General features: G+C 43.6%; 2 protein-coding genes across 2 annotated transcripts in view; one reads left to right on the plus strand and one right to left on the minus strand.

Annotated features, from left to right (window-relative positions):
* The window catches only part of b4galnt4a (beta-1,4-N-acetyl-galactosaminyl transferase 4a), a 119,552-nt gene extending 114,511 nt beyond the window's left edge, over nucleotides 1-5,041 (minus strand). The window contains exon 1 of the mRNA XM_070831226.1: nucleotides 4,900-5,041. Within this exon, the coding sequence (XP_070687327.1) occupies nucleotides 4,900-5,041 (142 nt within the window). The remainder of the gene's footprint in view (nucleotides 1-4,899) is intronic.
* Nucleotides 5,042-14,460: 9,419 nt separating this feature from the next.
* LOC139201278 (immunoglobulin superfamily member 22-like) lies at nucleotides 14,461-26,690 on the plus strand. The gene is given in 25 exon segments (XM_070830553.1): nucleotides 14,461-14,635; nucleotides 15,071-15,205; nucleotides 15,872-16,008; nucleotides 16,756-16,864; nucleotides 16,973-17,019; nucleotides 17,314-17,475; nucleotides 17,748-17,861; nucleotides 17,985-18,147; nucleotides 18,564-18,676; nucleotides 18,933-19,095; nucleotides 19,750-20,034; nucleotides 20,149-20,273; nucleotides 22,464-22,605; nucleotides 22,864-23,071; nucleotides 23,178-23,266; nucleotides 23,350-23,652; nucleotides 23,915-24,088; nucleotides 24,270-24,398; nucleotides 24,507-24,803; nucleotides 24,887-24,975; nucleotides 25,068-25,260; nucleotides 25,650-25,972; nucleotides 26,086-26,214; nucleotides 26,324-26,504; nucleotides 26,623-26,690. Coding segments are annotated over 25 exon segments (4,053 nt in total).
* Nucleotides 26,691-27,291: the final 601 nt, after the last annotated feature.

Below are 27,291 nucleotides of genomic sequence, written 5' to 3' on the forward strand. Positions count from 1 at the left end.
TTGTAAATGGAAGCAATCTTTAAAAGCCACACCTCCCAGCTGGGCCCTGGTCGTGTCCCTGGTTTAGCATGCCCAAACCACTTTGTTGATGGAGACTTGCAGACTGCACCCACGCTGGGCTCAGTGTTCCTATAAAAGCTGCTAAATTCAACTCTGGCAGAAACACACCTAAGATATACAACATGACTGCCATGGAAATTGCTTTTTACTGAGCATATGTAGGTTGTTTGTGTATTTTTGTTCCATTCCTCCCTCCTCCATTAACAACTGTTCTGTTTCATCACAGGTGCAAGTGTGCATCAAGCAGCTGCATTATTCACAAATCTAAAAAAAGGTAATTGACAATATTCATCATTGCATGAATAAATGATGACATAAAAAGGTGTTGTGTATGTTTTTAAGCGCTTACACACACCAGAATGGTGTCTGTTACCCTTTTGCCGGCAGAGTGGTTCTGGCCGAGGTAAAGCTGACCGACCGTGAGAACCGCAAGAGCTAAAATTAGGGAAAGTGACATCGGAGGGCATGGTTACCATGACAGCGAGCCAGCCTGAGGGTGTTGCTGCTGAGATACAACAACAAGCAAAATCCGACTTGATGCTGAACTGCAACTATATCCAAGTGTTTGAATATGAATGTGTGTGTGGTTCTTTATGTTTTTATCTTTCTCTTGACAGATATTAATACAATATAATGACGCTACAAGTTTTATTTTTCATCTCTGTGTGAATATTCACCACATTCAAACTTCCTCAAAACCTGGGAATGCTTCGGCCTTGATAAAATAAGCTCTGAAATATCCCACCAGCCTAGCGTGCTCCTCTCCCATATGTTGTCTCCATGGGCAACCAAGCAACCAATCTGTCGAGGCCCCTGAGACTTCCCCTCTTCGACTTCCTCCTTATCCCTTCAGAGCTGTGATGAAATACGGTCTACGTGTATTTTGTATGTGCTGTTTTACAAATATATAGGCAACATATTTGTGTGTTTGTGTGGGAGTGGTTGAATGCATGCGTATGTGTATGCCTACACATGTGTAATCATAGTTAATCAATAGAGGCCTGTATGCAGCAACCAGCCTCCTCCTCCTCCTCCTCTTCCTCCTCCTTCTCAGTGGACCTGTTGATGCTGGAAAACAGGGGGGCTGTTGTACAACTGGGTGGCCGCATAAATGTGGCACTCATCTAATATGCACCGCAGCACTGCCTGCCAACACACTTTCTCATTGAAATTCTGATTAAATAAAGCCAGTCTGGCCAATGTGCAATCTGAAAACTATTTAATTATACCTTTTTTGGCTTCCCCCATCATCATAGCAGCTACCTGGGCTTTTAAGAAAATATAAATGAATGCCCTTAGAAACACCTGCAAATTCACAAATGTCCCAATGGTATAGTTCAGTGTGCTGTGATTACATTTCTTTGACTGGTCTATTCATAAATGAGAGAGGCATGCAGGATATGTAAATGATGCACTCACACAAAAAGCAAATCAAGATTTTTCTGTTCTTTGTATTTTTCCTAATGCGATGCGAGAGAAAGCTCAAGACCTGTGGCTTTCTCCTAAAGAAGAGATGGTTCACAGGGTGGGAAGTAACTTCAACTTTTAGAGTTATGGAAGAGTCTGCACTGTGTGCACAAATAGCCAGGTTCCTCACTTGTTGAGTACTGTTAATGTGTGCCATCATCTCCCTGATATTGGATCCTTCTCTCCCATCTCCCCTTCTACTTTCTATAAAATCACAAAAAGGTGAGTGGACTGCCCATCACCAGTCCATCACACAGCTCTATCCTGTACTGAATAATTTAGTGGCAGAAAATGATGGACCATTTCAATGCGGCTGTGGCCGGCTTAGTGCTCTGAATGATGACAATTCTGAATCAAAATGACCTGATGACACCTCTGTGCAACTGATTTCTTTGCCTAGCAACCACAGTGCGGTATAACTGACCACTTGTGACGTTTGAGTGGTGATGTGTCTCCGTCAGCCTATTTAACTAAGTAAAATAGACTGATGTTGATCATACAGTTTCCATTATATAGACTGGGTCAAACACAGGGGGGGGGGGGGTAGGACTGTCATGGCTCATTTAGACCCAGCAAAACCCCTTTAACATGGCATGTAAGTGTCACTAGCCAGGTAGAAACTAAAACATTCCTATTTAAAGCTTTCCATTACCATTCCATGACTCCATTCCCATATTTTTGCGTATTTAATAGGTTGCTGACATGGAGACTCACACGCATTTCTGTCAGTTGCAAAGGGCAGTAAGAGCTGGTGGATGTAATGCACCATAAAGGTAGCAACGACCCAGTGAGAGGAGAAGGCGAAGGCCGGCAACTTCTGTAAACAAAGCAAGTTTCAAAACATTCACTTAAGACATTGCAAATGTTTGATGAAGTAGAAAATGTATTCAACGGGTTTGTTAGGTCTTCAGGATACACACAATGTGTGTCGGTGAATTAGTTTAACGTATACAAAACCGCGTTTGTTTGCCTTGACGACTCCACGGGGTACCATTAAGAAGGCCGGCGCTCCCTCGTTATGTTGACCCAGCCAACCAACACATGAGCGCGCCGAGGAGAGTAAACTGAAGTTTGAAACACTTGACAGACTGTGCATAAAATCAGCTGCTGTAAAGTGTCTCCGACGCACTTCTTAAATCATTATTCACAGTTAGATAGACGCAGCCTCCATGGGGCACTTTATGCCAAGATGTTTACATTTCTCATAAGTCTTCTGGTCATATGCCAATGAAACATTATCTAGTGGATGAAGTACTTGCAGCAATCTGTCTGATACGTGTACTTGCTTAAGGAAGCGATTTGGCTGAGACAAATCTAATTTCCCCCAAAATAGGGACAAGCGGAATGGAAATTTGACAAATTGTCATTTCATATTCAAATAAGGGAGGACTCAGGCCAAAAATGAAATTACATTATTTCTACCTGTCCCACCTCGGTGCTAAGAATCAATGAAGATTCTTGCGTGGAGAGAATACTGCCAGCCTGATATGAATATTTACACACTTCATGGAGTCCCATTTTCCGTAATGGCTACATCTCACTTAGAAACCCTTGGTGCGAGAGGGGACATGTTATTCATAAGAGGTTAAGTGAGTTGACCTGCTCAGATGCCTGCTAAATGGAAGACAGTCAATTAGACACACAGACCAGAACAGCACATCATAACAGCTTCCTTCCTCATCAGACGACTGCAGTGGACGAGACACAAAAGCACGCTATTAGTGCAATCGTCAAAATGAGGAACACAGTAATATCGAAAATATGGGTGTGCGTCGGGCTCTGTGATTTGAGAGAATGAAAGCGACTGCCTGGGAGAGTGAACACGAAATCAGCAACGGCACTGCAGCAACAGCAACAATCACAAAGGCTAAAGAATGCACAATGCAACAATATGCAGTAAATCTGCTCGTATGGGAAGACTATCCATTATTAAATCACCTTTAGAGTCTGGATGCGTGAGCACTGGGTGTTGGTATAACATCTTAAGCACCTGCACATCATAGTGCAATGTAAAACAATAGCTTTGTAATAAATTGGGGCTCTATGAGGCTTACAATGTAGTTTCACTTGAGAGTTCTGCCACATATAAATCCAGGGTAGAATAATACATGCTTCATAAATGTGACAATGATCCCAGGGAAAATGTGTTGGTTTGCATTTTTAAGCTAAATCCTGACACAAACTTACAACTGACTCGTCTGTAGTTATCAAGTGCAACAAGCCAGAGTGGCAGCACTCAGCCATCAGTGTGACTAAGGACTCTCATCATCAGAAAACTAAATCTAGTCTGTCGCTGGGAAAACCCCACGGCAGCAGAGAGCAGAGACAATGAAATGATCCCTGTGTGTCACTGCATGGCGTGTGTGTGTGTGTGTGTGTGTGTGTGCGTGTGTGCTCACGGTGTACACTCTTCAAGGACAACATAATCGCTGGCTATCACTTTACACAGACAGCTGCAGATAGAGTACACCCTCATCTGATGTTAAATCTGTAGTAGGTGACGGTATATTACATCAGCCAACACCTCTTATCAGTATTTCTTTCATTAATAGTTGTTATTCCTGAGCTTCGTCCACTGCCACAACAAGCCGTTTGTGCTGTGCACAGTTGGATGGACAGAATCACACCTTGGTTATAAGAAGCATCGCAGCAGCAGGTGGAGATCTGACTTCTCTGTACTGTCAAACCCAACCACTGATATTTTTCCAAGTCTGACATGCCTGTGACGTCTGAAGCCACCTTCATGAACAGCCCTTTGATTATTAATGCTGAGGGGCGGAGGTCTGGATTTCGACCTGGCCCGACACCGCGGTTGCTTTTTACTTAGCCTGGAGAAGGAAACTATTGTTAATTTATGAGACATCCTGCCTCCCTGTGTTTCTTCTTCTGAAAGGTCCGACCCATCGCACTACTCAAGGGAGAACAATCAGCATGTGAAAGTCACTTGTTTCAGATATATGCTTGACATAAATCCATGCAATTAACAATATTTATAAAGTAGTGATTATACTGATCTCATCTTAAGTTACAGCGCCGGAAACCTATAATTTGTTCCTTATATCTGTTACTGTGGGGAGTTGACAGTGGTCTTATCATTCTTTATGGCATTATTATCTCCTCTGATGTCATCTTAATATTCCTATAATATCCCTGAAAGAGCTCACTGTACTCTGTGGTGACTTTATAGTGATGTTACACTAGTTTATGATTTTAACTCCCCGGGTATAACTATGACATTCATAAAGGAGGCTGTTAAATGTCCCTTTAAATGTCTGCAGGGACTGTTACTTGCTATCCATCAGAGGAAAAGACGAGACTACTTTTGCAAAACTTTAATGTACAATAGGCAAGGCCTCTCCGAGGTGAGCCTACCTTTTCCGTAGTTGAAGTGGAGTTTGATGGTCTTGCCCTGGTTGATGTGCAGGTAGGTGAACCACACGGCGGAGGTGAGCAGCACCAGCAGCAGCAGGAGCTTGAACTGCTTCCGGATCTTCTTCACGGGGAAGCGCAGCATCCTGGCTCAAACATCCTCCGGTAGCCGCCCGGTAGATGGTCAAAACGGGTGCTGAAAGTGGTCGTTCAGGCGCTGCTGTGCTTTGTCTGTGGCTGTCTGCTGACGGGGCTACCTCTCCCGGTCACAGCGACGGCATGTGACCGGCCACTGAGCTGGGAGTGCGCACTATACACGGCTTAAAGCGCGTCCCATTCCCCCGGGTCCACGGGGTGACAGCAGCGCCAACTTCTTCGTATCCTCAGATCTGGGTCCAAACACCTCTGTGGCAGTCATTGCTTATGAATGCAACCCGGTTGCCCCCTTTTTCCCCCATGAATAGCGTGGCTTGTAAACAGGCTGCCCCTGCTGGAGTTTCCAGGGGGCTGGGGCAGCAGGGAACAGGCTGCAAATCAAAAGCCGCTAAGAGTTAAGTTAAGAGTGTGACCGAGGGAACAAAATAGCAGTCCGGCGATAATCTACACAAATCCCCTGTTGCTCAAGCCGTCGCTGACACCGCGACGCTGATTATTCTATCGGCTACTCAAGGATCATCCCCGGCCATGGGTTTTAGCGCAAAGTACCAGAGAGCCAGAGGAGACATTTGGTTTCCATGTGGAGAGGCGATCGGACAGAGCATCTCCACGGAGCTGCAGATACAGTTCCTCCCTGAAACACAGTTTTCCAGCAGAACAGACGGATGATCTTAATCTCTCCAAATGAGTGCAAATGAAACTAAAGGCCCCTCAGTGAAATATGACACATGCCTCTGGAAGAGAGAGGGAAAAAAAGACCTTTGCCGGAATGGCAAGTGTGAGGGTAACCTGATCGGGGGAAGGTTTAGGTGGCAAGCAGCCAAATGTCACAGCCCCGTGCGCTCCATCTATTGTTAAACACGGCTGAAACTGAGACTCTGGCTTCGGATTCAGATGGAGCGCGTTTTTATTGAAGTCCTGGGAGAGGAGGGGCGATCAGCTGTCATCCTCATACTCGGGTTGGTTTGAAGCGCCGCGGCGAGTAAATATTAAACCTTTGTGGATGAAAAACTGTGGACGCTCCATGGCGGCGTTCCCACAGAGGTTTGATGGAAATGCTCAGATGTGACTGTCCGATGTGAGACCCACTGAACAGATGTCCATGTGCTCCGGCTGCTCCGTTTGTCTCGCGGCAGGTGCGTTTAGCCCAATTCTCCCAAAGTACCTGCGTCGTCCGTGCGTGCGGGAAAGATCACGGGCACATAACCTCATCCGGATTAAACTAATGAGCACCGATACGCGGGGCTAGCGGCGATGCACTGCCCTGTGTTGTTACTCTGTCATGAGGTTTTCTCCTTTTAAAACGCCGCAATAGCATCGTCCACCCCGCTTGTCACCGCGCGCGGGGAGAAAAAACAGCTGAGCTCCGGGAAGGATGCTGCGGAGAAACCTGCGACCAGCACTGACACAACCAGGACGGATCATGGTTTGTTTTGCTACAATGAAACACGTAAGGACATCTCCTTTCACTGCACAGCTCCGTACGCCCATCAATTGAGCATCTTAACGGTGCAGAGCAACCTAACCTGGGCGGGCGGGGAAATGACAAGTCGGCAATCCAATTGTAACGCTGCAAAGGGTTCAGAGGGGGCGGGACCACGAGGGTTTGCCCCCACCGCCGCTTGGTACCAGTGCAACCCGTCATCCAATGGGTGAACGCACATCCTGAAACTTGTTAAGCTCTCCCCACTCGGCCCTTTTCCCACGAATTCAAGGGCCCGTGTTAATCTGGTTAACAATGATTAGTCGTCATGCGGGTGATTTTCCAGTTTCCACCAATGTGGGTCATTGGTGGAAATGTTATCTGTGCGCAGAATCGTTTTAAATCAGTGTTTGGCTTCCCTCAGGAACAGACATCCCTCAGATTCTCTTTTCTCTTTACATCAAACAGTCAAGTCGCTCAAACGGAGAGCATCCTGGTCACTTTTACTTTCTAAAAGAAATGGCTTTTGCCAAACTGAATGGTTTTCCAGCCTCACGTGTGTAAGGGGTGCAGGGGAATTCAATAGGGTTTTTTGAAAGTTTGATATTTGAAAAGAGGGCGACAAAACTATTCAAATTATTCTACATATTTATTATTTTAATTAAGCCGAAATGACATTTCCAAGTTCACTTTGCAGTTATGCCAGGACACAGCTCGCCAGAAAGTAATTACACATAATGTGACCAGTGAGTGTGTGTGTGTGTGTGTGTGTGTGTGTGTGTGTGTGTGTGTTAACACCCAGCTGACGCACTCGACGCGCTTGACTGCCGCCCTCTGGTCATAGATAAAAGGGCATTGACTGCTATCAAGTGAGGCAACAGATGCTTTGGACTTTACCAACTTTATTGCTGAAGCAATTAAGTTAAGTAAATTAGTAAGATAGATAGATAGATGCACAAAAGGAAATCATTTTGCTGTTTGTCATGCTGAAGCCGCACTTTAATCATCATCCAACAGTGCAAGTAAGAGGTAGTATTATTTCTTGTTAGTATAAAACGGTCAAGTATGTCACTCTGTCGTTGAAACAGAAAAAAAAACAAAAAAAAAAACACTTATAGAGATTAGTGTATAGCACATGCTTACTGTATACCGTGTAGTACTAAGTGTATACAGTTAATATGTGGTATGGAATTGGGACACTGAGAATAATCAGGATATAAATCGTCCCACCCAGACAGATGACATCACACTTTGCACAAGGTTGAGGGAGATATCAGTCATGCAGCCTGTACAAACACACACAGTCCAGACTGAGAAGATGCCTCATCAGGCAGAAAACACCTGTGGGGGTCAGCCACGGGTGTTTATGGGCTTCAATATAAAACGCAAGGAAAGAAGAAAAATCAAATATAATGTGTGAATTAATTAAATGGGCCTTTTATGTAAACCTCCACAGAGTAGGTGTTATTTTAAATGTATCACTCACTTTAGGCTGACAGTTCGTATCAAACATTTATCACTTTATCCCCAGTTTAATACAATTCAGCCAGATGCAGCTATGATAAGCTATTGATGCCAGTATGAATCAGTATCAGTATGAAAGGATCAAATGGCACGAAACCTGGCCTATAAGAATATGACCTCAATTTAGTTTGTCCCAGCTGTGCCTTCGAAATCAGTCGGACCACAAAACCATAATCCTCCGTCTCCGTGGATTAATAATGTAATCTTCAGAGCAAACACTGAGCATAAATGAAACGCTTAGGTATTCATCTGTTCCGTTCTGAAATGAATACTTAGTGAATGACCTCAGCCAAGCATCATTTATGCTGAAACAAAAACTTCACAGCATTCACCTTGCTTGGGCTGTTGCAGGGAAAACTGCGGGTATTTCATCACACACACACACACACACACACAGTGTTTGAAAGTCATCCAAAGAGTGTAATCAAATAGTTTCATGTACTGTTGTTCTTTTTCTTCTCTTTTGGCTGCAGGACATCATCATAGGTCTTCTGAGGTCCTGATTCTGTTCCTCTTTACGTTTGATCATCTTGACTTTTTTTTTTTCCTCTCTTTCTTTTTTGTTTTTGTTTTCTACTCTGTCGGCGTACCTGATATTCAGTCTGTCTGCTCCTCTGTTATTTCTGTTTTCATCCAAGGGCAGGCAAGCATCCCATGCACAGCAAGGAACCTGCATGCACGCTTTAAACTCACATTAAAGGTAGACAGAAAGTTTCACGCACTGCATCTGGCTCCATTTTTTGGTAAGTAGCACAAGGAGAAAGTATACGCCGGCTCAGAGGATGGTTTTGTATTGTTTGAAACAGTTTGACATTCGGGTACACGTGTCTGTTTCAGGATAGAATTTAACTCGTGCTGTTTTCCCTCTCTGCCTCCCTTCTTTTTCCTGCCTGCAGAAACATTTGGCATGAGGTCCCACCCCCTCAAGGGATCTTCATGCTTGGATGGATCCGGGAAGAGGTGGTGTGCAGTGGAATGATACGGACAGAGAGGATGTTCAAGGTGGGGACTGATAAAAGTAGAGAAGCTGTTGTCTATTGGGGTATTGCGGAGACCAAGCCCACAGGGAGGAGTGAATGCCCAGCTGGCTGTGACAGGTGTCAAAGTGTGACACTGAAGTTATGATACCACCGAGCACAGCCGAGGGGAAGGCATCACTCGGGACTCAGTATGCAGAAGGCATCGTGTCAGAGTGTAATAGTGTTTGCATTTCTGAAACTGGCCTCTTTGTCAAGGCTGCCACAGTTTTTCAGCAATTCGTCTGATCCAAGACTTGCAGCTTTTTGAAATTTCTCTCCTTTTACTAATCCAACATCTGCTTGTCTGCCTTTGTCTATCTCCGCTTACCCCAACCTTCCTTTTACCCAGGCAGCACAGCAGCTCACCGGCTTTGATGAGAGGTCTGAGCTAAAATGTCACAGGGATTAAGGGGTTTTGCCTCCTGCACCCCGCAGAATCTGTTCTGCCCGCCCTCTGTGCCCGGGCACCCCCCCCCCCCCCTCCAAAAAAAAAACAGGTGCGGAGCGGCAATTCTTTCTGCTCTGCTGTGCCCTATTGAATCTCCTTCTGGGGAAATAACATTCCTCCATGTTTACAGATGAGTAAGGAGGGAGACAGGAGATGGAGAGCGGTGAAGTGAAGGGATGGGGAGGAATGAGGAGAAAAGAGGAGTGGAGGATGAGAAAGATAAATTGAGGAGGGTATGGATCATAGGGGAGGAGATGATGCTTGAGGGAGAGGGAAGAATTGGGGAAATTAGTTCTCTGTATGTTGGTTAGATGGGAACATTCCTCTGAACTAGCTTGACACAGTAGTCCATACTGTATCCTCCTCACCAACAATCACATACATAGACAAAGTAAAGGTAAATATGTTTAGAAAGTTATAGTTTATAACTTTGGGAAGTGGACCTTAATCATTTCTATATTCAGCCCCCGTCCAGCATCTCATACACGCATACCAAAGACAGACACATGCACTCATCTGCAGCTGTTTCCTCCAAATACAGTTAGACAGATTTGAAAATTAGATGTCTCGAGAGATGCGCAGTTCAGACGGAGCATTTAACATCACACAGCTACAGCTGCTGCCGTATTAAACAGCATTCTGCAGAGCTTTCTCTGACTGGGTCCACAAAAGTTAGACTAACAACCCCACCAGCTAAACTCGCTGGTTTAGCTTAACTTTTGCCCTGGACTTGCCTTTTGCCCAACTACTGGAATTTGTTATTCCACAAAAATGATTAGTGCAGTAGTGAATTATAGTTTCCTACATTCCCATCTGAACAGATGAAGTGTCTAAACATAGCAACAGTGAAAATAGCTCTGCTGTCGATGTTCTGTTAGCTGTAACCATGTAAAGTTGTGAGTTTTTTTCTTATAAAGAAAAGAAAAAAACTCTTTGTTCTGAGGATAATATCAAAAGACATCACACGTAGGATTTTTGTTTATCATCTGGCCTCTTTCTCAAAGCAAAGATTGTATTCATCATGAAGCCACTGTAGAAGCTCAAACAACGGAGACAAAAGAGACAAATGCAGCGTTAGAGTTTGTCTTGTCATTAAGAGTGAATATCCATACTTGGCCTCTTTCTCAGACTCGACGCTGACAGAAAAAAAACAGCAGTCACACAAAATAAAATTCATCCAAGTCATTCATTATGTTTTGTGCTGTGAGTATGAATGTGTTAGGAGAGAAATCTAGGTCATTTCTCCATCATTAGTATGCCAGCCAGGTGTAGCGCAAAGAGGATTAGAGGGAAGTAATGCCAATGGGGCTCTCTGTGTCTATCTCCACTTCTTTCTCTATATATCTCTCTTTCGCTCTCTCAAACCAAACAATCACACTTAAGTGCTCCCTACTGTCACTTCAAAGAGCACATCCATGACAAGTAGTCCTGACTTGTAATAAAAGATTCAGGCATTACCCAGCTCCGATGATGAGCTTGTTTCAAGACCATTAAACAAGGAATATTTCCTCGATTTCAATTCTGACATAATGCGAGATCATAAAAGACAGGGCCGGCACATTTAGTCGCATGGTACTGTGCACGAGTGCTTGAAGTCTCTCGCCCGTGACTGCTCCCCCCAAAGAACACAGTTTTTGAGTTGACATAGTGGTGTTGAATTAATCTCATCTACAAATGTTAGCAGTAGTAATTAGTTCATCGTGGAAAAGCTGGAATAGCTCCTAATGAATTTTGGTGGGAGCAAAGATGTGTTTTTTTTCTTACTTGTTCTTCTATAAATATTCATGATTTTATTATGTATAATATATAATGACTATATATTGTTATCATATATGATAAAGTCAAAAGTCTTAACTGAAGAAGTGACAGTGTACTCACAGGGGTGTTTAGTTCATGGATCCACCAACCAAAGGTTCACTTTAGAGTGGGTGTGGATTCTGCAAAAACAGCATGTGTAAAGGATGAATACAAAGTATAATAAAAATACAAGGACTGAAAAAAAGTCTCAACAGTTTTGTACAAAGCATCTGATGACAGGTCTGTTAAAATCTGAATACATTAAAATGCCTGACAAACCTTTGCAACAGTCAAAGCGTGGAGGAGGTAAACAGGAAAACAAGTAGATGTTGGATGAATATTAGATGTCTCTAGTTATTTTAAATATAACGTTGCATTTGAATAAAAGTACAGTAAATCTATATAAAAACAAAACAAACAGATAAGAGAAATAATCATGTGTTCAGCATATTTTTTCTATTTTACTTTCTCAAAAAGAACAAGCATCACTGGATTCAAGTTTCTGGTGATCACATAAACCTTTAGCTGAATAACAAGCTAATTTAGCCTCACTGTGGCCCCAGTGTCTGATGTAGGTAGCTTTTGGGTTTGCCATCTTCTTTTTGGCCACAAATGACTCTGCAGTTTTTTTTTCTGCATGTCAGGTGAAAACTCTACGTTCTGTAATGTTGCATGTTAAACAACATTACAGAACGTTACTAAGCTCACTCTATGATGTGTGTGCAGTTGACTTTTCAGATAACAATTCAGACAAAACACTGACTGTTTCTGGCAAAAAATTTTCCTGTACCATGACAGACATAAACAGGCAGACTTTAAACACCAAAGACAGATAATCTGCTTGAACTACATTAAAGGTTTATATATGTATTTAATCTATTCAACAATTTAATTGCAATATAATGTAATATGCGAGTATCCTTTTTTCCCCCACCACATGTTCTGGACATTATCTTTGCTGACAAAAAGTGTTTTCATTGTATCACCCATTTAATTTACTGGGATCAGACATACTTCTATTATATTATATGTCTTTGATATAGGCACCCACATTATATATTAAACAATAAATATCACATATGTCTCTGCCCTGTTTGTTGTGATTGACAGACAAAGACTTTGTGATGACAAGTGGCATTATCTAAATCGGAATTAGGCCCGAATAAAAAGAAAGACTTGTAAAAAATGTGAAAAGAAGTAGAAATGAATACATTTCACAAGTGTCTCAATAGAAAGTACACACCGACGAACAGAGAATGATAATACTGTATGCAAATTATGAATTATTCCGTCAAATTGTTGCATTTTTATCGATAGACGAACACCCCTGACACAGACGCAGAAAATGTGCATCAGAGGCAGAACCTGCTAGAAACTCTCCATCACCACATGCTCTTTGGAGAACATTAAGGTTCTAAAATACCAGCCTGAGACGGCCCACAGTGGACCCTCAAACCAACCGACCTGTGGGAAATATTAGCCTGACGTATTGGTCCAGCCTAGAGCAGCCTGGTCGGGTAAACCCGGGACAGATCAGAGCCTTATTTGTCCAGAGACGCAGCAGGTGTTTAAGCTGAATGCTCCTGCCTTGGCTCATCCACCAAAAAGGAACCAAACAGTGGAGACCCACTGAGAGGGGAGCAGTGTGTGGATTAAGAACATCATAAGAAGAGACATTTGGCCTGGAAGCAGTTGAACCAGAAACCTGGGGCGCAGACTAAATCTATGAGCAAGTAAAGGCTTTGCTGTAACAAGTAAGTTTGGTTAGCTGTGTGTCTTGGTTATTTTCTGAAATGACAGAGCCGGGGGGGGAGAGTAAAAGAAATTATTTTGCAATTTGCCATACTGGGCGCGGTGATGAAAAGAGAGAGAGATCAAGGGCATGTAACAAAGAGGCAGAGCGATAGGGAACAGAGAGAGGTGTTCTTATGTTCCACTTGTGGTGAGACGGCAACCTGTTCAGCACCATGTAGCTTTGAGTCACTTGCTGCTCCTTTAGTCTGTAGAGTCACAGCATCAAAGAGTTTGCTGTGGCCGCTTTAAGACAACTTCCTCTGCTAGGTATCAAAGCTTACAGAACTAATTAGTTCACTAACGCCAACATGTAGTGTCTTTGCTGCAGGAAACTAAATTTACATTTTCCATTCAGAGATCTTGTGTCTAATTGTTCCTTTGGCTTGTAAAGTCACATTTACATGCTAAATCCAGGATGTTGCTGAAAAGAAAAATCTTTTTTTTTTTTTTTTTTTACTGGCTCACAGAAATAGACAGACGCACTGAGCTTTATGTGAGTTTTTTTTTTTAGCTATGAAATTTCACAAGTAGGTACACTGAGTGACACATTTTTAATGAGAAGAATAGGTGGAGATTTAGACTTGCTCGTACTTGCCGCTTAATGTGTGTAATTTTCTTTCCCTTAAATTCCTAAATGTATTTCCTTCAGCCACTGGTAAAGTATATATGATGTGTGGGCAAGAGTGCACACACACGCCAATGCGCAGCTTACACACAAGCTGGAGGGAAGAAATGGGGACTGGGCATGAAAGAGGAATCCTAAATTCAGAGTAAGAGCATAAGAGCACAGTTCATCTGTGGTACAAACACAATGCTTTATCTCACACAGCAGGTGTGTGGATTACCTTTTTAATTGGATCTTTGTATGAGCCTGGCAAAAGCAAAGAACTATTGTAGTCACCGTTGAAAGCAGGATGATAGAGCAAGGAAAGGGCAGGGGACAAGGAGAGGAAGGGAGGCGAGTTTCAATCATTTCTGGTGCATGCTTCGGGAAACTCAAACCCAATTACCAGCGAGACAGAGCCAAGACGTGTGCTTGATACATGCACACGTACGCAAACACTCCAGCATGCACTCACACCCATCCAGGTACGCAAACACAAGCTGTATGCCAGCTCTATGAGAACACTATCTGCTATATGAGTACACAACGGGATATTAGCTGCATCAGTGTGTGAATTTAGAGAGGATGGTTTGGATTGTCCTCTGTCAATCTGGTCCTCCTTATTTAACAGGGGCAGTATATCAAGACTAAAAGCTGCCATGCACGGCAAGACCCAGCAGAGTTAAGAGTCAAATGAGGCTCATCCGCCTGCAGTAAAACTATCATTTAACATCTCTGTTTGTGTGTGTCACGACCAGGAACGCATCACCTTGACATCAGCATCATCATCATCATCATCATGGCGGCAGAACTTCTCCAGGCCACTGGGGGCAGAATGGAGCAGATGGGTCAGATAAAGCAGATGTGTGAGATGCAAATGTCCTCCTCCTCCTCCACCTCCTCCACCTTCACCTCCTCCACGAGCTCCACCAAGCTCCGAAAAGTCTCTCAGGGCTTGTCAAGGACCATGGAGGGTAGGGATTATCCACCAAGATAATCTTCTCTGCTCTCTGCTGTCTTGTTAAAGCCCTTTTAATTACTGCGGCATGAAGGACCCCTCTGCCAGAGTTACACTGAGTTAAGTGACATAATTGATGAACATGAGATGATTAAAAAGCAGCTTTAGCTGACATTTCTTACCTGTCTCATTGTCCAGAACATCGACCTTTTCTGCCTAGACCCTAGCACTGGGTGCCCACACTGGGGACTAAAGCCATTTTTAGCTCCTGGCCAAATGCAGACCAACAGTGAAGCTAATTAACGACGTAATAAGAACTACAGGGCAACAGAAAGAAGAAAAAAAAATTCAAAGTCATAATGATAATATCACATTTGCATGTGAGGCTGCTCTGGCATAGTTTGCCTGTTTGCTCATAACTGCGATGTGGATGCCCTTTATGTTCCCTCAGAGCACTCTGGGACTCAGCGTAAGACTTCAGCTGCGGTGGAGTGCTTCAGCCAGGTACAGAAATCCCCCCAGATCCCAGAAGGAGAGTCTGTCCCAGATTTTGAGGAGAAGCTGCGCCCCATAACTGCTCAAGAGGGTGAGGTGAACCGCTCCTTTCGTCTTGCAACACCTTGAAATTTTGAGATACGCCCTCCGAGTCCCCTAATATCTCCCCTCACATTGAATCATAAACAACTGTGAGCCCTTGAGACTGTATGAGAGCTACGTGTAAGCTAATTTTAGGCTTTTGCCCATAGTGTGCCAAGAAACTCTGGATGACACAAGGGAAGTAAAAGTTAGCTGCTATGTGTGAACTTTAGAAAACCATTTGTCTCTCTGGGTGAAGGAACAATAAATCCACTCTGATCAAATTCTCGGCTCACAAAGTTACTGTGACAGAGAGACAGACGTGCTGGTGCTTCTGCTTTGCCTTTCTGCACAAACTATGGCTGTTTGAGCCTTATTCACCCAGGCTGTGAATTATAGATTAAGAGGCTTGCAGAAGATAGCCTGTCACAATATGCAGAACGATGATGAGTAGCCATAGCATTAGCATTCGCTGGTTGCCCTAAAACTCACAGGTTGATGTAGGACACCAGCAAATGGCGAGAGAGTTGTTGTTGTTGATGGGATGTACATTAAACATTCATACACAATTGCTCCAATATGATTTAATGTTTGGTTGTAAAAAAATAATTGCAGAAAACTCTCACTCTGCTACTCACTTTTCTCAAGCTGAATTAACCTGACCTGTCATTCATAGGTGACAAGGCAGTGTTCAAGGTCAAGCTGACAGGGAATCCCCAGCCCAGTGTGGACTGGGAACGAGCCAGCGGGTGTCCACTGTCTGATGGGACTAAAACCTTCTATGACAACATAAACAATCAGCATATACTAAAGGTTTGTCACTGTAGCAGCACAGCTCATCTTCTAGCCCAGTTACTCACACAGGATGGTTCTTGCCTTTGAGAACAAACCCAAATCATCACATTTTTACTCAGATGCCATTGATTTTTAAAAGAGCAGTGTGTGATTGGAGCACCCGTATCTGCAAGTGTTTCTTTTAATGACTCCACGTGTATATCTGAATGCATTTACCAGGATGCAGTTCATGGTCAAAAGCTCCATCGCTTTAAAAGGTAAAAGTGACCATAACGGACTGCTGAAGAGGGCAGTGGCTCTGAACAATCATTAAGCCTGGGGCTCTGCCATCTTGGTGCTGTCAACTGAGACAGCAAACCATGCATCATGAGGAAAAGTAGCTAGAAAGAAAAAAAAAACTCTCTGATCCTTTTATCTATAACCACTCTGGAGTGGATTTAGCGCTTTCTCGGTACCAGCCGGGGAGCTTAAGTGAAGCTTAAATAGCTATTATAAAGCAATTAACTTGTGGGTGCTGACATATGCATCTCCCCATGCCATCTGTTTCTCTACTGAGGGATGACTGTTAAGTTGCAGCACAAAATTTTCACTGGGTATTCCCAGCTTGGCACTGCCTCCTTCTGCCCCAAGTAAGTACTGCAGTGGGATTTAAAGTGACCAGATGATGTAATCACAGTATGACAGCTTTAATAGTCTTACAGTGGGCATCAAGAAAGCCATTTAATTTTTTTACATTTTATGTAACCTGTATTTCCTCCACTAAAGATAAAAGACCTGGCCCTGGAGGATGCTGATGTCTACAAGTGCATTGCCTCCAACAAGCATGGAGAAGCCATCTACTCAATATCCCTCATTGTAACAGAAAGTGAGTCTGGCCTTATCATATGATACACTGTGTGAACCTCCTGAGATATTTAGTGACTTGCTTGCTGTTTTCGCTCAGTGCCTTAGGTGATGATTCTGTCTGTGTTTCTAGATCCAGCGTTGGACTTCAAAAAGATGCTGAAGAAACGGTAGGAGCACACACCTGTAGTCTAATACTAGTGGTGACACTCCCGAAACTTGTCGAGGTGCGATGGAGCTTTCTTTAAATCCACCCCCAGATCTATTTTACACATGCATCCAGAAATAGCTACAGGACAAGACCTAAAGAGCCCCACTGTGTACCAATGTTGCTGCAGGGGAAGAGGAGGATGCTTTTGAGCTGTCACTGCACATATGCATACACTGTCAGACATACTGTCAGACACAAGTGTGGCATAAAATGCATGCACATGTGTGTGTTCCCATCTGAGATCTTTCTCCCTGTGCAGAAGTGTGGAGAAGAGAGAGGAGAAGAGGCCACCTACAGAGGAGGAAATGTTAAAGATCCTGGCTGGAGCTGACAAGAGGGATTACGAGAGGATCTGTGCCGAGCACGGCTTCACTGACTTCAGAGGCATCCTCAAGAAGCTGAAGGAGATGAAGAAGAAAGTGGAGGTGGAGGTGGGCCTGTCACACAGAGCTTGTTTACTCATTACAGGATCATGTAAGAAAAAGAAAGAAAAAAAGGGGGTTTGGGGATGTGATATGAAAAACTGCTTAAAATAGAGCACAATGGAACAGGAAAAGTTTAATGTCAAACAGCCATAGCAACAAAGGTATGTCTCATAGCAACACTCAATTCAACTAATGTGACGTTGGGAAAATCCTTAGTCATGCTGTCATTTTTGGTGGTGTGTTTAAAACCCGTAAATAAGCGTTTGATATGTTACCAGACGGTGCGTGTGCTGAAGCCCCTGGAGGACATCACTGCCAAAGCTGGCGCCAACATCGTCTTCGACACCATCCTGGAACTGAAGGATCCAAACATCAGGATGCAGTGGTTTCTGGTAAAACTGATGTGTCTGTCTGTTTTTTGTTTTTGTTTTTTTAAACTTTGCATATAGAGAGTTTCAGTTACATGAAAAACTTGTGAGTTCTCCCCTCATCCAGACATTTTGTTTACGATTCAGGGCGCAGAGCTGCTTCGGATCCAGTACTCTCATGGGAAATACGTAGTGAAACAGATGGGAACCAAACACATGCTGTGCATTTCTAGCGTGAGCCTCAGTGACATGGGCACCTACACTCTGCAGGTTGGAGACACGAGGCTGTCAGCCAGGCTTAACGTCATAGGCAAGTGCAGGATGGAGCTCAAGTCCTTCCCACTGCTCATAACTCCAAGAGACAAAGCCATCGTTGACTGCATTACCTCCTCTTAGTGTCACTGTCTCTTATTATACACGTGTAATATGTTGTTTAACAGGTAGTTCCTTGTCATCTTTCTGTCCATCTCCAGAACATGAATAGACAAAAATTAATAATTTTAAATTTTCGACCCGTCAGAGCTGGTCGTCTCTCTTTGGAGCTTTATTAGTTGTCTCATATTTGTCTGCGCACCCACATATCAAAGCACTGATTACCAGACGTGTTTTCTAGCTTACAAATGCCTTTATTTGTCCTGGGATCCTTTCCAGTGAAGAGTTTGCATGATGTAGTTCATACACTTTCAATCATACAATTAAAAAGCAGTTTACTATCCTATCTTTCAGATGAACCTCTGAAATTCCTGTCCGACTTCAAGCCCAAGAAAGTGACAGAGCGCCAGACTGCCGTGTTTGAGGTCCGTCTCTCTAAGAAGACAGATGCACCACTCGTCTGGAAGGTTTGTGTGTGACTGAAAATGACACACTGGGGGAATTAAAAACACTGCTACAAGCATATAGTGTTCTGTCTAGGATGAGATTTAAGAATGTGCTCTCAAGGAACATTTCTAGGAGTTTCTGGCATCGAGGTAACCCAGATGAAAAGAGCACACAAATGTTCTGACAACATCCAAGGCAGTCGTGAACACCAGGGAATTAGCACGACTGAAAAGGAATATGGAAATAGCTTTCCCAGAAGTGTTTGTGTTTTGGCAGGTAAAGGGAAAGGAGGTAAAAAGAGATGAAAAGTTCGACGTGTCCCTGTCTGAGGATGGTCTGACCTACACTTTGAAGATTAAGGATGTGAAAGTCAGCGACACAGGAGACTACACCATCAGCATCGGAGACCTCACCGCTACCGTGCCACTTTTCATAGAACGTACGGACAAGTATTTTATTGGCTTCGCCCTCATAAAAAAAACTTTCTTTTTTTTTTTTTTTTTTATGTGTACTTTTTTTTTGTGATATGCTTTATTATGTTTTGTTTTTCCCAAAAGGGCTGTGTCTTCCAGTTTTAGTGGAGCTAGCATTTCTAAAGAAACAAACTTCCTCCTTCAGTCTCCGTGGAGATGAGCAGTTACTGCCTTTTTTTCCTCCCATGAGATTAGGGGCTGTGTTCCTTCATAGCTATGCTAAAAAACATCATCTTCCCTCTATCGTCCAAATGAAGACGTATGTGTAGCATAATAAATCCTCCCTCCTAGTGCTGAGTTGAAAGTAATCCAACCAAATCCCTCCTCACAACAAGCTCATTTATTACAGCTCTGTCTAACAAGATACTTACTTGCCCAAGGTGCAAGCTGGGGCATGTAAATATCCTCACAAGGACATGTGGCTATCCTCTGGGGTTGCAGGAACAGAAGCATAATAATTGAGGTTGTGTTAATTACAGTTATTCATGGGTAGACTCTGTCTGTCTTGTTCTTTAACTATAATTCTATAAGGAAGGTCTACAACCATGGGCTGAAACTCAGTATAAAAGGAAAAACCGAAGATCAAAATTAATTCTGTTCATATCCACACATTTTTTCAGGGATTCCCATCAAGTTTACCAGCCACTTAAAGAACGTCCGTGTGCAGGAGAGAGGCAAGGCCCGCCTGGAGTGTGAAATGAGCTCCAAGGATGTGCACATTCGCTGGCTGAAAGATGGGTGTGATATCACAGCGAGCCGTCGCTATATCTTCATGCGAGAGGGAAAGAGGGCAGAGGTTATCATCGAGGACTGTGAGCTGACAGACAAGGGGGAGTACTCGGTCATCTGCACTCAGGACCATGATACACATGAATATGTCACTTCTGCCAATCTGACCGTGGATGGTAATGATTTCAGTTTTTTGTTTTCACGGTCAGACAGCTTGTTTAAGGTGTAACACTGGAACATTACTCATAAATAAGACCCAGAATAAGCTGTTTTTCTTTTCGTGTTTTCAGAGCGTTTTGCCTCAGTGAAAAGTGGGATGTCAGATGCTCAGTGTCCTACAGGCTCTCCTGCAGAGCTGTGTGTGGTTCTTGATGATGAGAAGGTGGACGGAGTGTGGCTAAAGGATGGAGTGGAGGTAAGAGCGGTTACGTAATGAGGTGACAGGGTTGGAGTTAGAGAGGTCCCCTCTAAAAAACAGATTTCCTCCAAAGCAGATTGACATTTTTGGCTTTTAATGAAGTGTCTAAAATACTGGATCAATTTCTGTGAAATTTAGAACTAATATAAATTGTCGATCAATTAAAAATTGTCTCAAAGTGTGTCCATATATATAATGCATATATTTCATAGTTTGCCGAGACAAATTGCAAAGTTTCCTAACTCACCTGGACATATTTTGAACCAAGCTTTTGTTGTGTTTGTGACCTGATTCAACATCATGTGCATTTCAGTTTCTAATCCACAATAAACTTGGCAAGTAACCCTAAACCTAAAAAAGTAAACCCCAAAGAATACTAGCAAAATCCTAACCCTTCATAAAGAGTTTAAAAAAAAGTTATCAACATCTTTACATAACACCAGCATCGAGCTCCGGTCTCGAGTTGTAATTTTGACCCGTTCACCCATCAGGACCTCATCACATGTAATGACTTTGTTGACACTCATATCTTAAGATGAACTGTAATAACTTTGGTAATTCCTTAACTTGTCTTATAGCATCATCATCATCAGTCTAAATTCAAATGTGTCCAAACTGGTCAAACCTATTAACATTTCCATCAGCCTCAGCTGTGCTTTTTGTGTGGTGATTGTTTGATAGCACATGTTAGCATGAAAACATGTTAACCTACAAAGGTTAGCATGCTAGGGAAGTTCTATTAACCACACAATTATATTATTATAAGTGCTGGGCAACGTTTAAATTTTTAATCTAGATTAATCGCATGATTTTCTGCGATTAATCGCGATTAACTACTCCACGTCTGCCCATGATACATCTTCCTACTTTTTCTGTGTTTACCTGCTTCTTCGGCTTCGCGCTGTTCGCGTTGTTGCTTGTCACTGCGCTCTACGTCACTTCCTCTCTTTGGTTCACTTCCTCTCTCAATCTGCGTTCTTGTCCGTACTTGTTTTCTTGTGTTCTTGTGAAACGTCATCACTCGCAGACCAAGTACTGTTCCAATTCAAAGTCCGCATCACGCCAAGTACGGTTCAAATGCCCGGATGTGTTCTTGCTCCGCCCATTTTATCGAGGATGCATCGGGTGGTGACTTGTGTGGACTTCTGACAGCGATGCATCCCAGAATACTTTTCGTACCAGCCAGCGGCAATAGTAGAAATGGCGGGCAAAGCATATAACAGTTTTTTCATTGTGAAAACACTACAATTTTTATGTTACTGGATGTAGTTTTAAGACTTTTATCCTAGTTTATAGTTTTTAAATTTCAAATCTATGCACGATTTGACAACATACACCCTACTTGAAATTTAAAAAAAAATATTTTTTAAATGTTAGTGTGGTTTTTAAAGCGGAAACAAACGAGGCAGAGTTATGTGTAATATCATATTTCGTTTTTATCGTAAATATATTTTAATGGCGATAACTGGAGTAGATACGTATTGAGAGCTGAGATGGGGACATCATCAAGTCCGCTGCTGTTCCAAAAGCAGAGTGACATCCTGCGTCCTCCAGAGTCCGAACTTCCGAGTTCAAACTTGCCGAACTTCTAAGTATGCAAGTCCGGACTTGGCGTACTTGGTATTGAGAAACGGCCTTTGTTTTTTTGGCGCTGCACTCTACGTCACTTCCTGTCTTTGGTTCGCTGGAGAGTCCGTTTGCATTTCCCACTGTAAGCGAACCGCACCAGGGTTCAGTTGCAAGCGAACTGAGACCCACATTTTCAGGCGGACCAGAGTTAGTTTGTTTGGTCCGCACCAGAGTTCAGATGAGCTTTCACACCTGCCCAAACGAAGCAGACTATCCGAGGGAACGAACTCTGGTCCGTTTAAAGCGGACTAAACAGCTCTGGTGTGACAGCAACCTAAGGCCCACCCCAAATGCTCTCAGTAGTTGAGATGTGTGATGACGCCCATCCCAAGCCAATACTTATCAACATCCCCCCCCTCCTGTGACCCATGGTTTGTCTGTGTGCGTATTCAGAGCCACTGAGCAACAGACTTTCAAAATAATAAAAACAACTGTGTTAATGCGCGATAAAATAATTAGGCATTAATTAATTAACGCATTAACTTGCCCACCTAATTATTATATTATATTATATTATATTATATTATTGTGTTTTTTCCTTTGTGTTACATTTGATAGATTTGTGAGAAGAGTGGGGTTCAGGTGGTCAAACAGGGGGCTGTCCACAAGCTGATCTTCTCCAATGTGACTGATGCCCATGAGGGCAAGTACACCTTCAGAGCCAAGGGGGCTGAGAGCGAGGCTGTACTCACTATTGCAGGTGTGTGTGTGTGTGCGTGTATTTAGTAGGTGGGGCTGACACTTACTGGAACAAACTTCCTGCCACTGTCATGGAAACAAAAAGTGTTTTTTCTTTAAATCCAGACGGTATCCCTTATGACACCTCTACGAGTTGCCAAGGACAGCCATTTCCAAATCCTATACACTAAATCCACAATGAAATTGAAATAAAAGCTGACATTTGAATCCAAAAACCTGTAAGAATAACATCCCAATCTGTATTACTCCTCATTCCCAGACCCTCCAGAAATTGATTCTTCTGTGCTGGACTTGTTGGGGGCCCGACCTGTGACCGTGAAGGCAGGCCAGACAGCCACCATTAAGATCCCCTACAAAGGCAAACCGCCTCCCAAGGTCACCTGGTACAAGGACGGAGTGGAGGTCATGGACGATGAGAGGACCAAGGTGGAGCGGGCAGCTGACGGCACCTCGCTGGTGCTCAGCAGGTGGGTGAGCACCAGAGGGTGTCATCCACTCAGATATAAGACACATACAAATTAAAATGGTACACGGTTTCTAAATATTCCCTCTCATCTCATTCCTGTTTGCCAGATGTGTGCGAGAAGACAGTGGAGCAATTATGCTCCGTCTGAAGAGTGACTGTGGCACTGCTGTTGCCAACCTGCACCTCAATGTGATTGGTGGGTGATATTGAGAAAGCTTTCATTTTCTCTAATAATGCAGAATCGGAATACTTATCACATGTATTTGTTACATTCCCCAGACCATCCTAAGCCCCCACAAGGAAAAGCAGAGTTCCTCGAGCTATCAGGGAAGTGTATCAAGATGAAGTGGAAGGCTCCTCGCGACAACGGGGGTAAGCAAGTGACCAGCTTTGTGATTGAGCGGCGTTCTGCGGGTAAGAAGTCCTGGAACAGGGTTGGCGAAGTAGACAGCAGCAGCACCGTCTTCAGCGATGACAAAGTGGAGGAGGGCCAGGCGTACCAGTATCGCATCAGGGCCGTCAACGTGGAGGGAATGAGTGACCCTCTTGAGACAGAGGAGGTGCGCGCTGGAGAGCCTGTAGGTGAGACGGTCCTTAAACTATAATCTACCATCATCAATGCCATCATCAAAATCATCTCTCAAGGTTTCTGTTCAAAAGAGACTTAGAGAAAAGAGAGAAGTGTTTGAGGGGTCCAGAGGTGACACTTCAATATCACCACAATCATCACAGCCATTAAAAGTCGTAATTTCATTGTCAAATTTGCCTTCTTCACCAGATATATTCTATTTCCTTCCTATCTTGCGTTTGAGAACACTTCTCCTGTTTAAATCCACCTGCCCAGAGCCTCCAGACACGGCGTCCCAGCCACAGGTGTCCAACATAACCAAGGACACCATGACAGTGAGCTGGACACCTCCAGCTCACGACGGGGGAGCCCCAGTTCAGGGCTACATCCTGGAGAGGAGGAAGAAGGGGAGTAACATGTGGTTACAGGTCAACAAGGAGCTGCTGACAGGTCAGACCCGGGCCAGTATAACATGTTTTGTTGTCATATTTGGTCATTCTAGATTCGAAAGACATTTGACTCAAATAATTCTTGCTTTTATTTTATAGCATAGGCGTTCCTTTCTTACATTCACCCTCTGTTTTTAGTTGCTTTGCACATATTGAATTTGTGTCTGCTTTATTGCTTTCAGATACAAAATTCATGGTGGAAGGGCTGGTGGAGGATGTGGAGTATGAGTTCAGAGTCACCAGTGTAAACAGGGCTGGAGCAAGTAGTCCCAGCACCATTTCTAACTCTGTCCTGGCCAAAGATCCAATAAGTGAGTCATTCACTGCCTCCTTCATTTTTTTTTATCCTTGATTCCCTCTCTGTATCCATACTATCTAGACTATTTAATATAAAATGGAATCTGTCTTTCCCCTTAAAGGAGCTCCTGGCCTAGTGAGGAACCTGTGTGTGTCTGATTCCACAAACTCCTCCATTTCTCTGAGGTGGACGCCTCCAGAGCAGGGAGACGAGCCCTCGGGTTACATCCTAGAGGTTCGCCCTGAAGATGCTAAAGAGTGGATGAAGGCCACCAAGATTCCCATCGGCGGCACTGCCTTCAATGTGGGAGGACTTCAGGAGCGGATGAAGTACCACTTTCGTATCCGGGCTGTCAATGAAGGAGGGGTGGGGGAGCCCATTGAGCTGGCAGAGGGTGTACTGGCCATGCCTCCACCTGGTAATATGACATGTATTCTCATGTGCATGTCTCCTATTTTCTCCTGTGTTTTGTCTTTATTTAGATTTTTTTTTCCTATACAGTGGCACCCAGGTTTGACCTCCAGGGGAAACTGAAGAACCAGATGGTGGTCAGAGCTGGAACAGTACTTTGTCTTCACCTCAGCTTCACTGTGAGACTCTGACAATCCTTTCTATCAATCAGTCAATGAATCCTTTTAAATGAATTCATACCCTTCAATCCTTTCTTTCTTCATCCTTACAGGCCTCACCTCCCCCAGTGGTGACCTGGTTCAAGGACGGCATCATCACTACAGGAGGGGAAATCATCACCAAGAGCAAGAACCACTCCCAGTTCCTCATTTCTACCTGTCAGCGATCCGACTCTGGCATCTACCGTGCACACCTGAAGAATGACTATGGAGAGGGTCACTATGACGTCAATGTCAGGGTTACAGGTGACAATGGCTTGATTGGGTTTACATGTAATCTTGTAATAATGCAGTCCCCCAAAGTATATATTACACTTTACTACACATAAAGTTGGAATAAAATGATTTTTTACCTCTTCTCAACTTTATTGATCAAACTCTTCCAAACATATCACAGTGAAACTTAAACCACAATTAACCTTTGCAAACTGTGTATTCAGGCTTTAACAAAATTGGGGGTATTGAACAATTATTCCAACTTTATGGGCAACAGTGTATATCAGAGGTTACATTTCCAAATCAGCTATCATGGCTGTGTCGAAATTTTCAGACCACGCAGAGTGCTGTTTCAAATCACCAGACTGTAGGCTTTGGATAAAATAAAACATTTCTTCTCCTCATTGTCTTTCTCTCAGACTTTCCTCGACCCCCGAAGAACCTTCGCCTAGAAGAGGAGGTTCCGGGCACAGTGACCCTGCAGTGGGATCACACCCCAGACCTGGCAGACGATGACGAGGGAGCACATTATGTCATCCTCAAACGTGACACCAGCACTGCCTCCTGGTTCACCGTGGCCGAGTGTGTCTTCAGCAGCAAGTACACTGTCACCGGACTGCTCCCTGGGAGGAAGTACTACTTCCGAGTCATCGCGCAGAACTCTATCGGAGACAGCGATCCCTTGGACTCAAAGGAGCCACTCATCATCGCCAAGGAGAAAGGTGACAACGAAAGAAGTTCGGTTTCAGTATTTTATCATTGATCAGCATGTTAAATTGATACTCGTCGTCTTGTATTTGTTTCTGTTTGTGTATGTCTGTATTGATGTGTTTAGAGTGCATCAGCAGCTTTCAGTTGAAGGAATACGCCTCACCACCGCGTCAGGTTAAGCCTACGTTCCTGCTGCCGCTGAAGGACCACGCTGTTTGCAGAGGCAACGACTGCAGCATGAGCTGTGCTTATCAGGGCATGCCAACGCCACAGGTATGAAGGACATGTCGACAGATATCAGTGTTGTGCATCTACCTGAAGCATTTGTGTATTTGCCACACCACCCTAAGGTAATAATGATATTGGTAATTCTCCCACATAGGCCTGCTGGTATAAGGGGGAGTCGAAGATCTCTGACTCCCCTCGGTTTTGGCATAGCACAGCCAACGGCGTGTGCACCCTGATCATCCCCACCTGTGGAGCCAAAGATGGCGGAATATACACTCTGGTGATGGAGAATCCTCTGGGGAGGGCCAAGTGTTCCTGCAACCTGGTCATATTTGGTGAGTTTCGAGAGAGAGGAAGCAGTGAAATCATGGGTCAGTTCAAAAACAAGTGTTTTAGTGTGTTACGCCTTGCTTGTCTCATTCTGTAACTCTCTATATGTGATGTGTCTTCCAGATAAGGATGACAAGGGTCTGTTGGAGAGCCTGACTAACCAGGCGAAAAAAGAGAAGCTTATTTTGTAAGAAGTTTGCTTCAAGTATTGCTATAATGGATGCACTTTGATCGACCACTGACCTTATTCTGCATGTACTGTTGCCACTAACAATGATTTTAGCTGTGGTTCGAGTTTTGGGAAATCAGAAATGTACACTTCAGATTTTTTATTGGCTCAAATTTCTGATTATTATTGATTTATTTTGTCAAAATGCTGTTTTTCCCTCATCTTTCAACTCTCCTACTGAAGTTTCCCAGGCTCTGGTAATGGATCAAATGACCACTAGGAGTCAGACTTGCTCCCATCCCTGTGTAGGCATTCTGCTCCAGGAGCAGATTAATGTTTGGTGTGTTGGAGGGATTTTTACTCATTAGTCAGCTCAGTAAGCCAGAGAGTTTGTCCTTTCTGTCTAAGTCACAAATGCTTTTCTCTCTATAAACGAATTTGACTTTCATCCTTAATCAAGGATTTCCACTTTTTTCACCCCCAAGTACACAGGGCTTCATATCCACACATCCACACTGGGGTCTGAGGCTGGTGTGAGCAAAGCGGCGTGCACACTCCCAATTACATAATTAGCCTAAATCCTACTTCTCTTTGAGGTGGCCCTGGTAGCTTAGTTTGTTAAT

This window comes from Pempheris klunzingeri, chromosome 5, assembly GCF_042242105.1.
Source record: "Pempheris klunzingeri isolate RE-2024b chromosome 5, fPemKlu1.hap1, whole genome shotgun sequence".
In the NCBI taxonomy this organism is placed as follows: Eukaryota; Metazoa; Chordata; class Actinopteri; order Acropomatiformes; family Pempheridae; genus Pempheris; species Pempheris klunzingeri.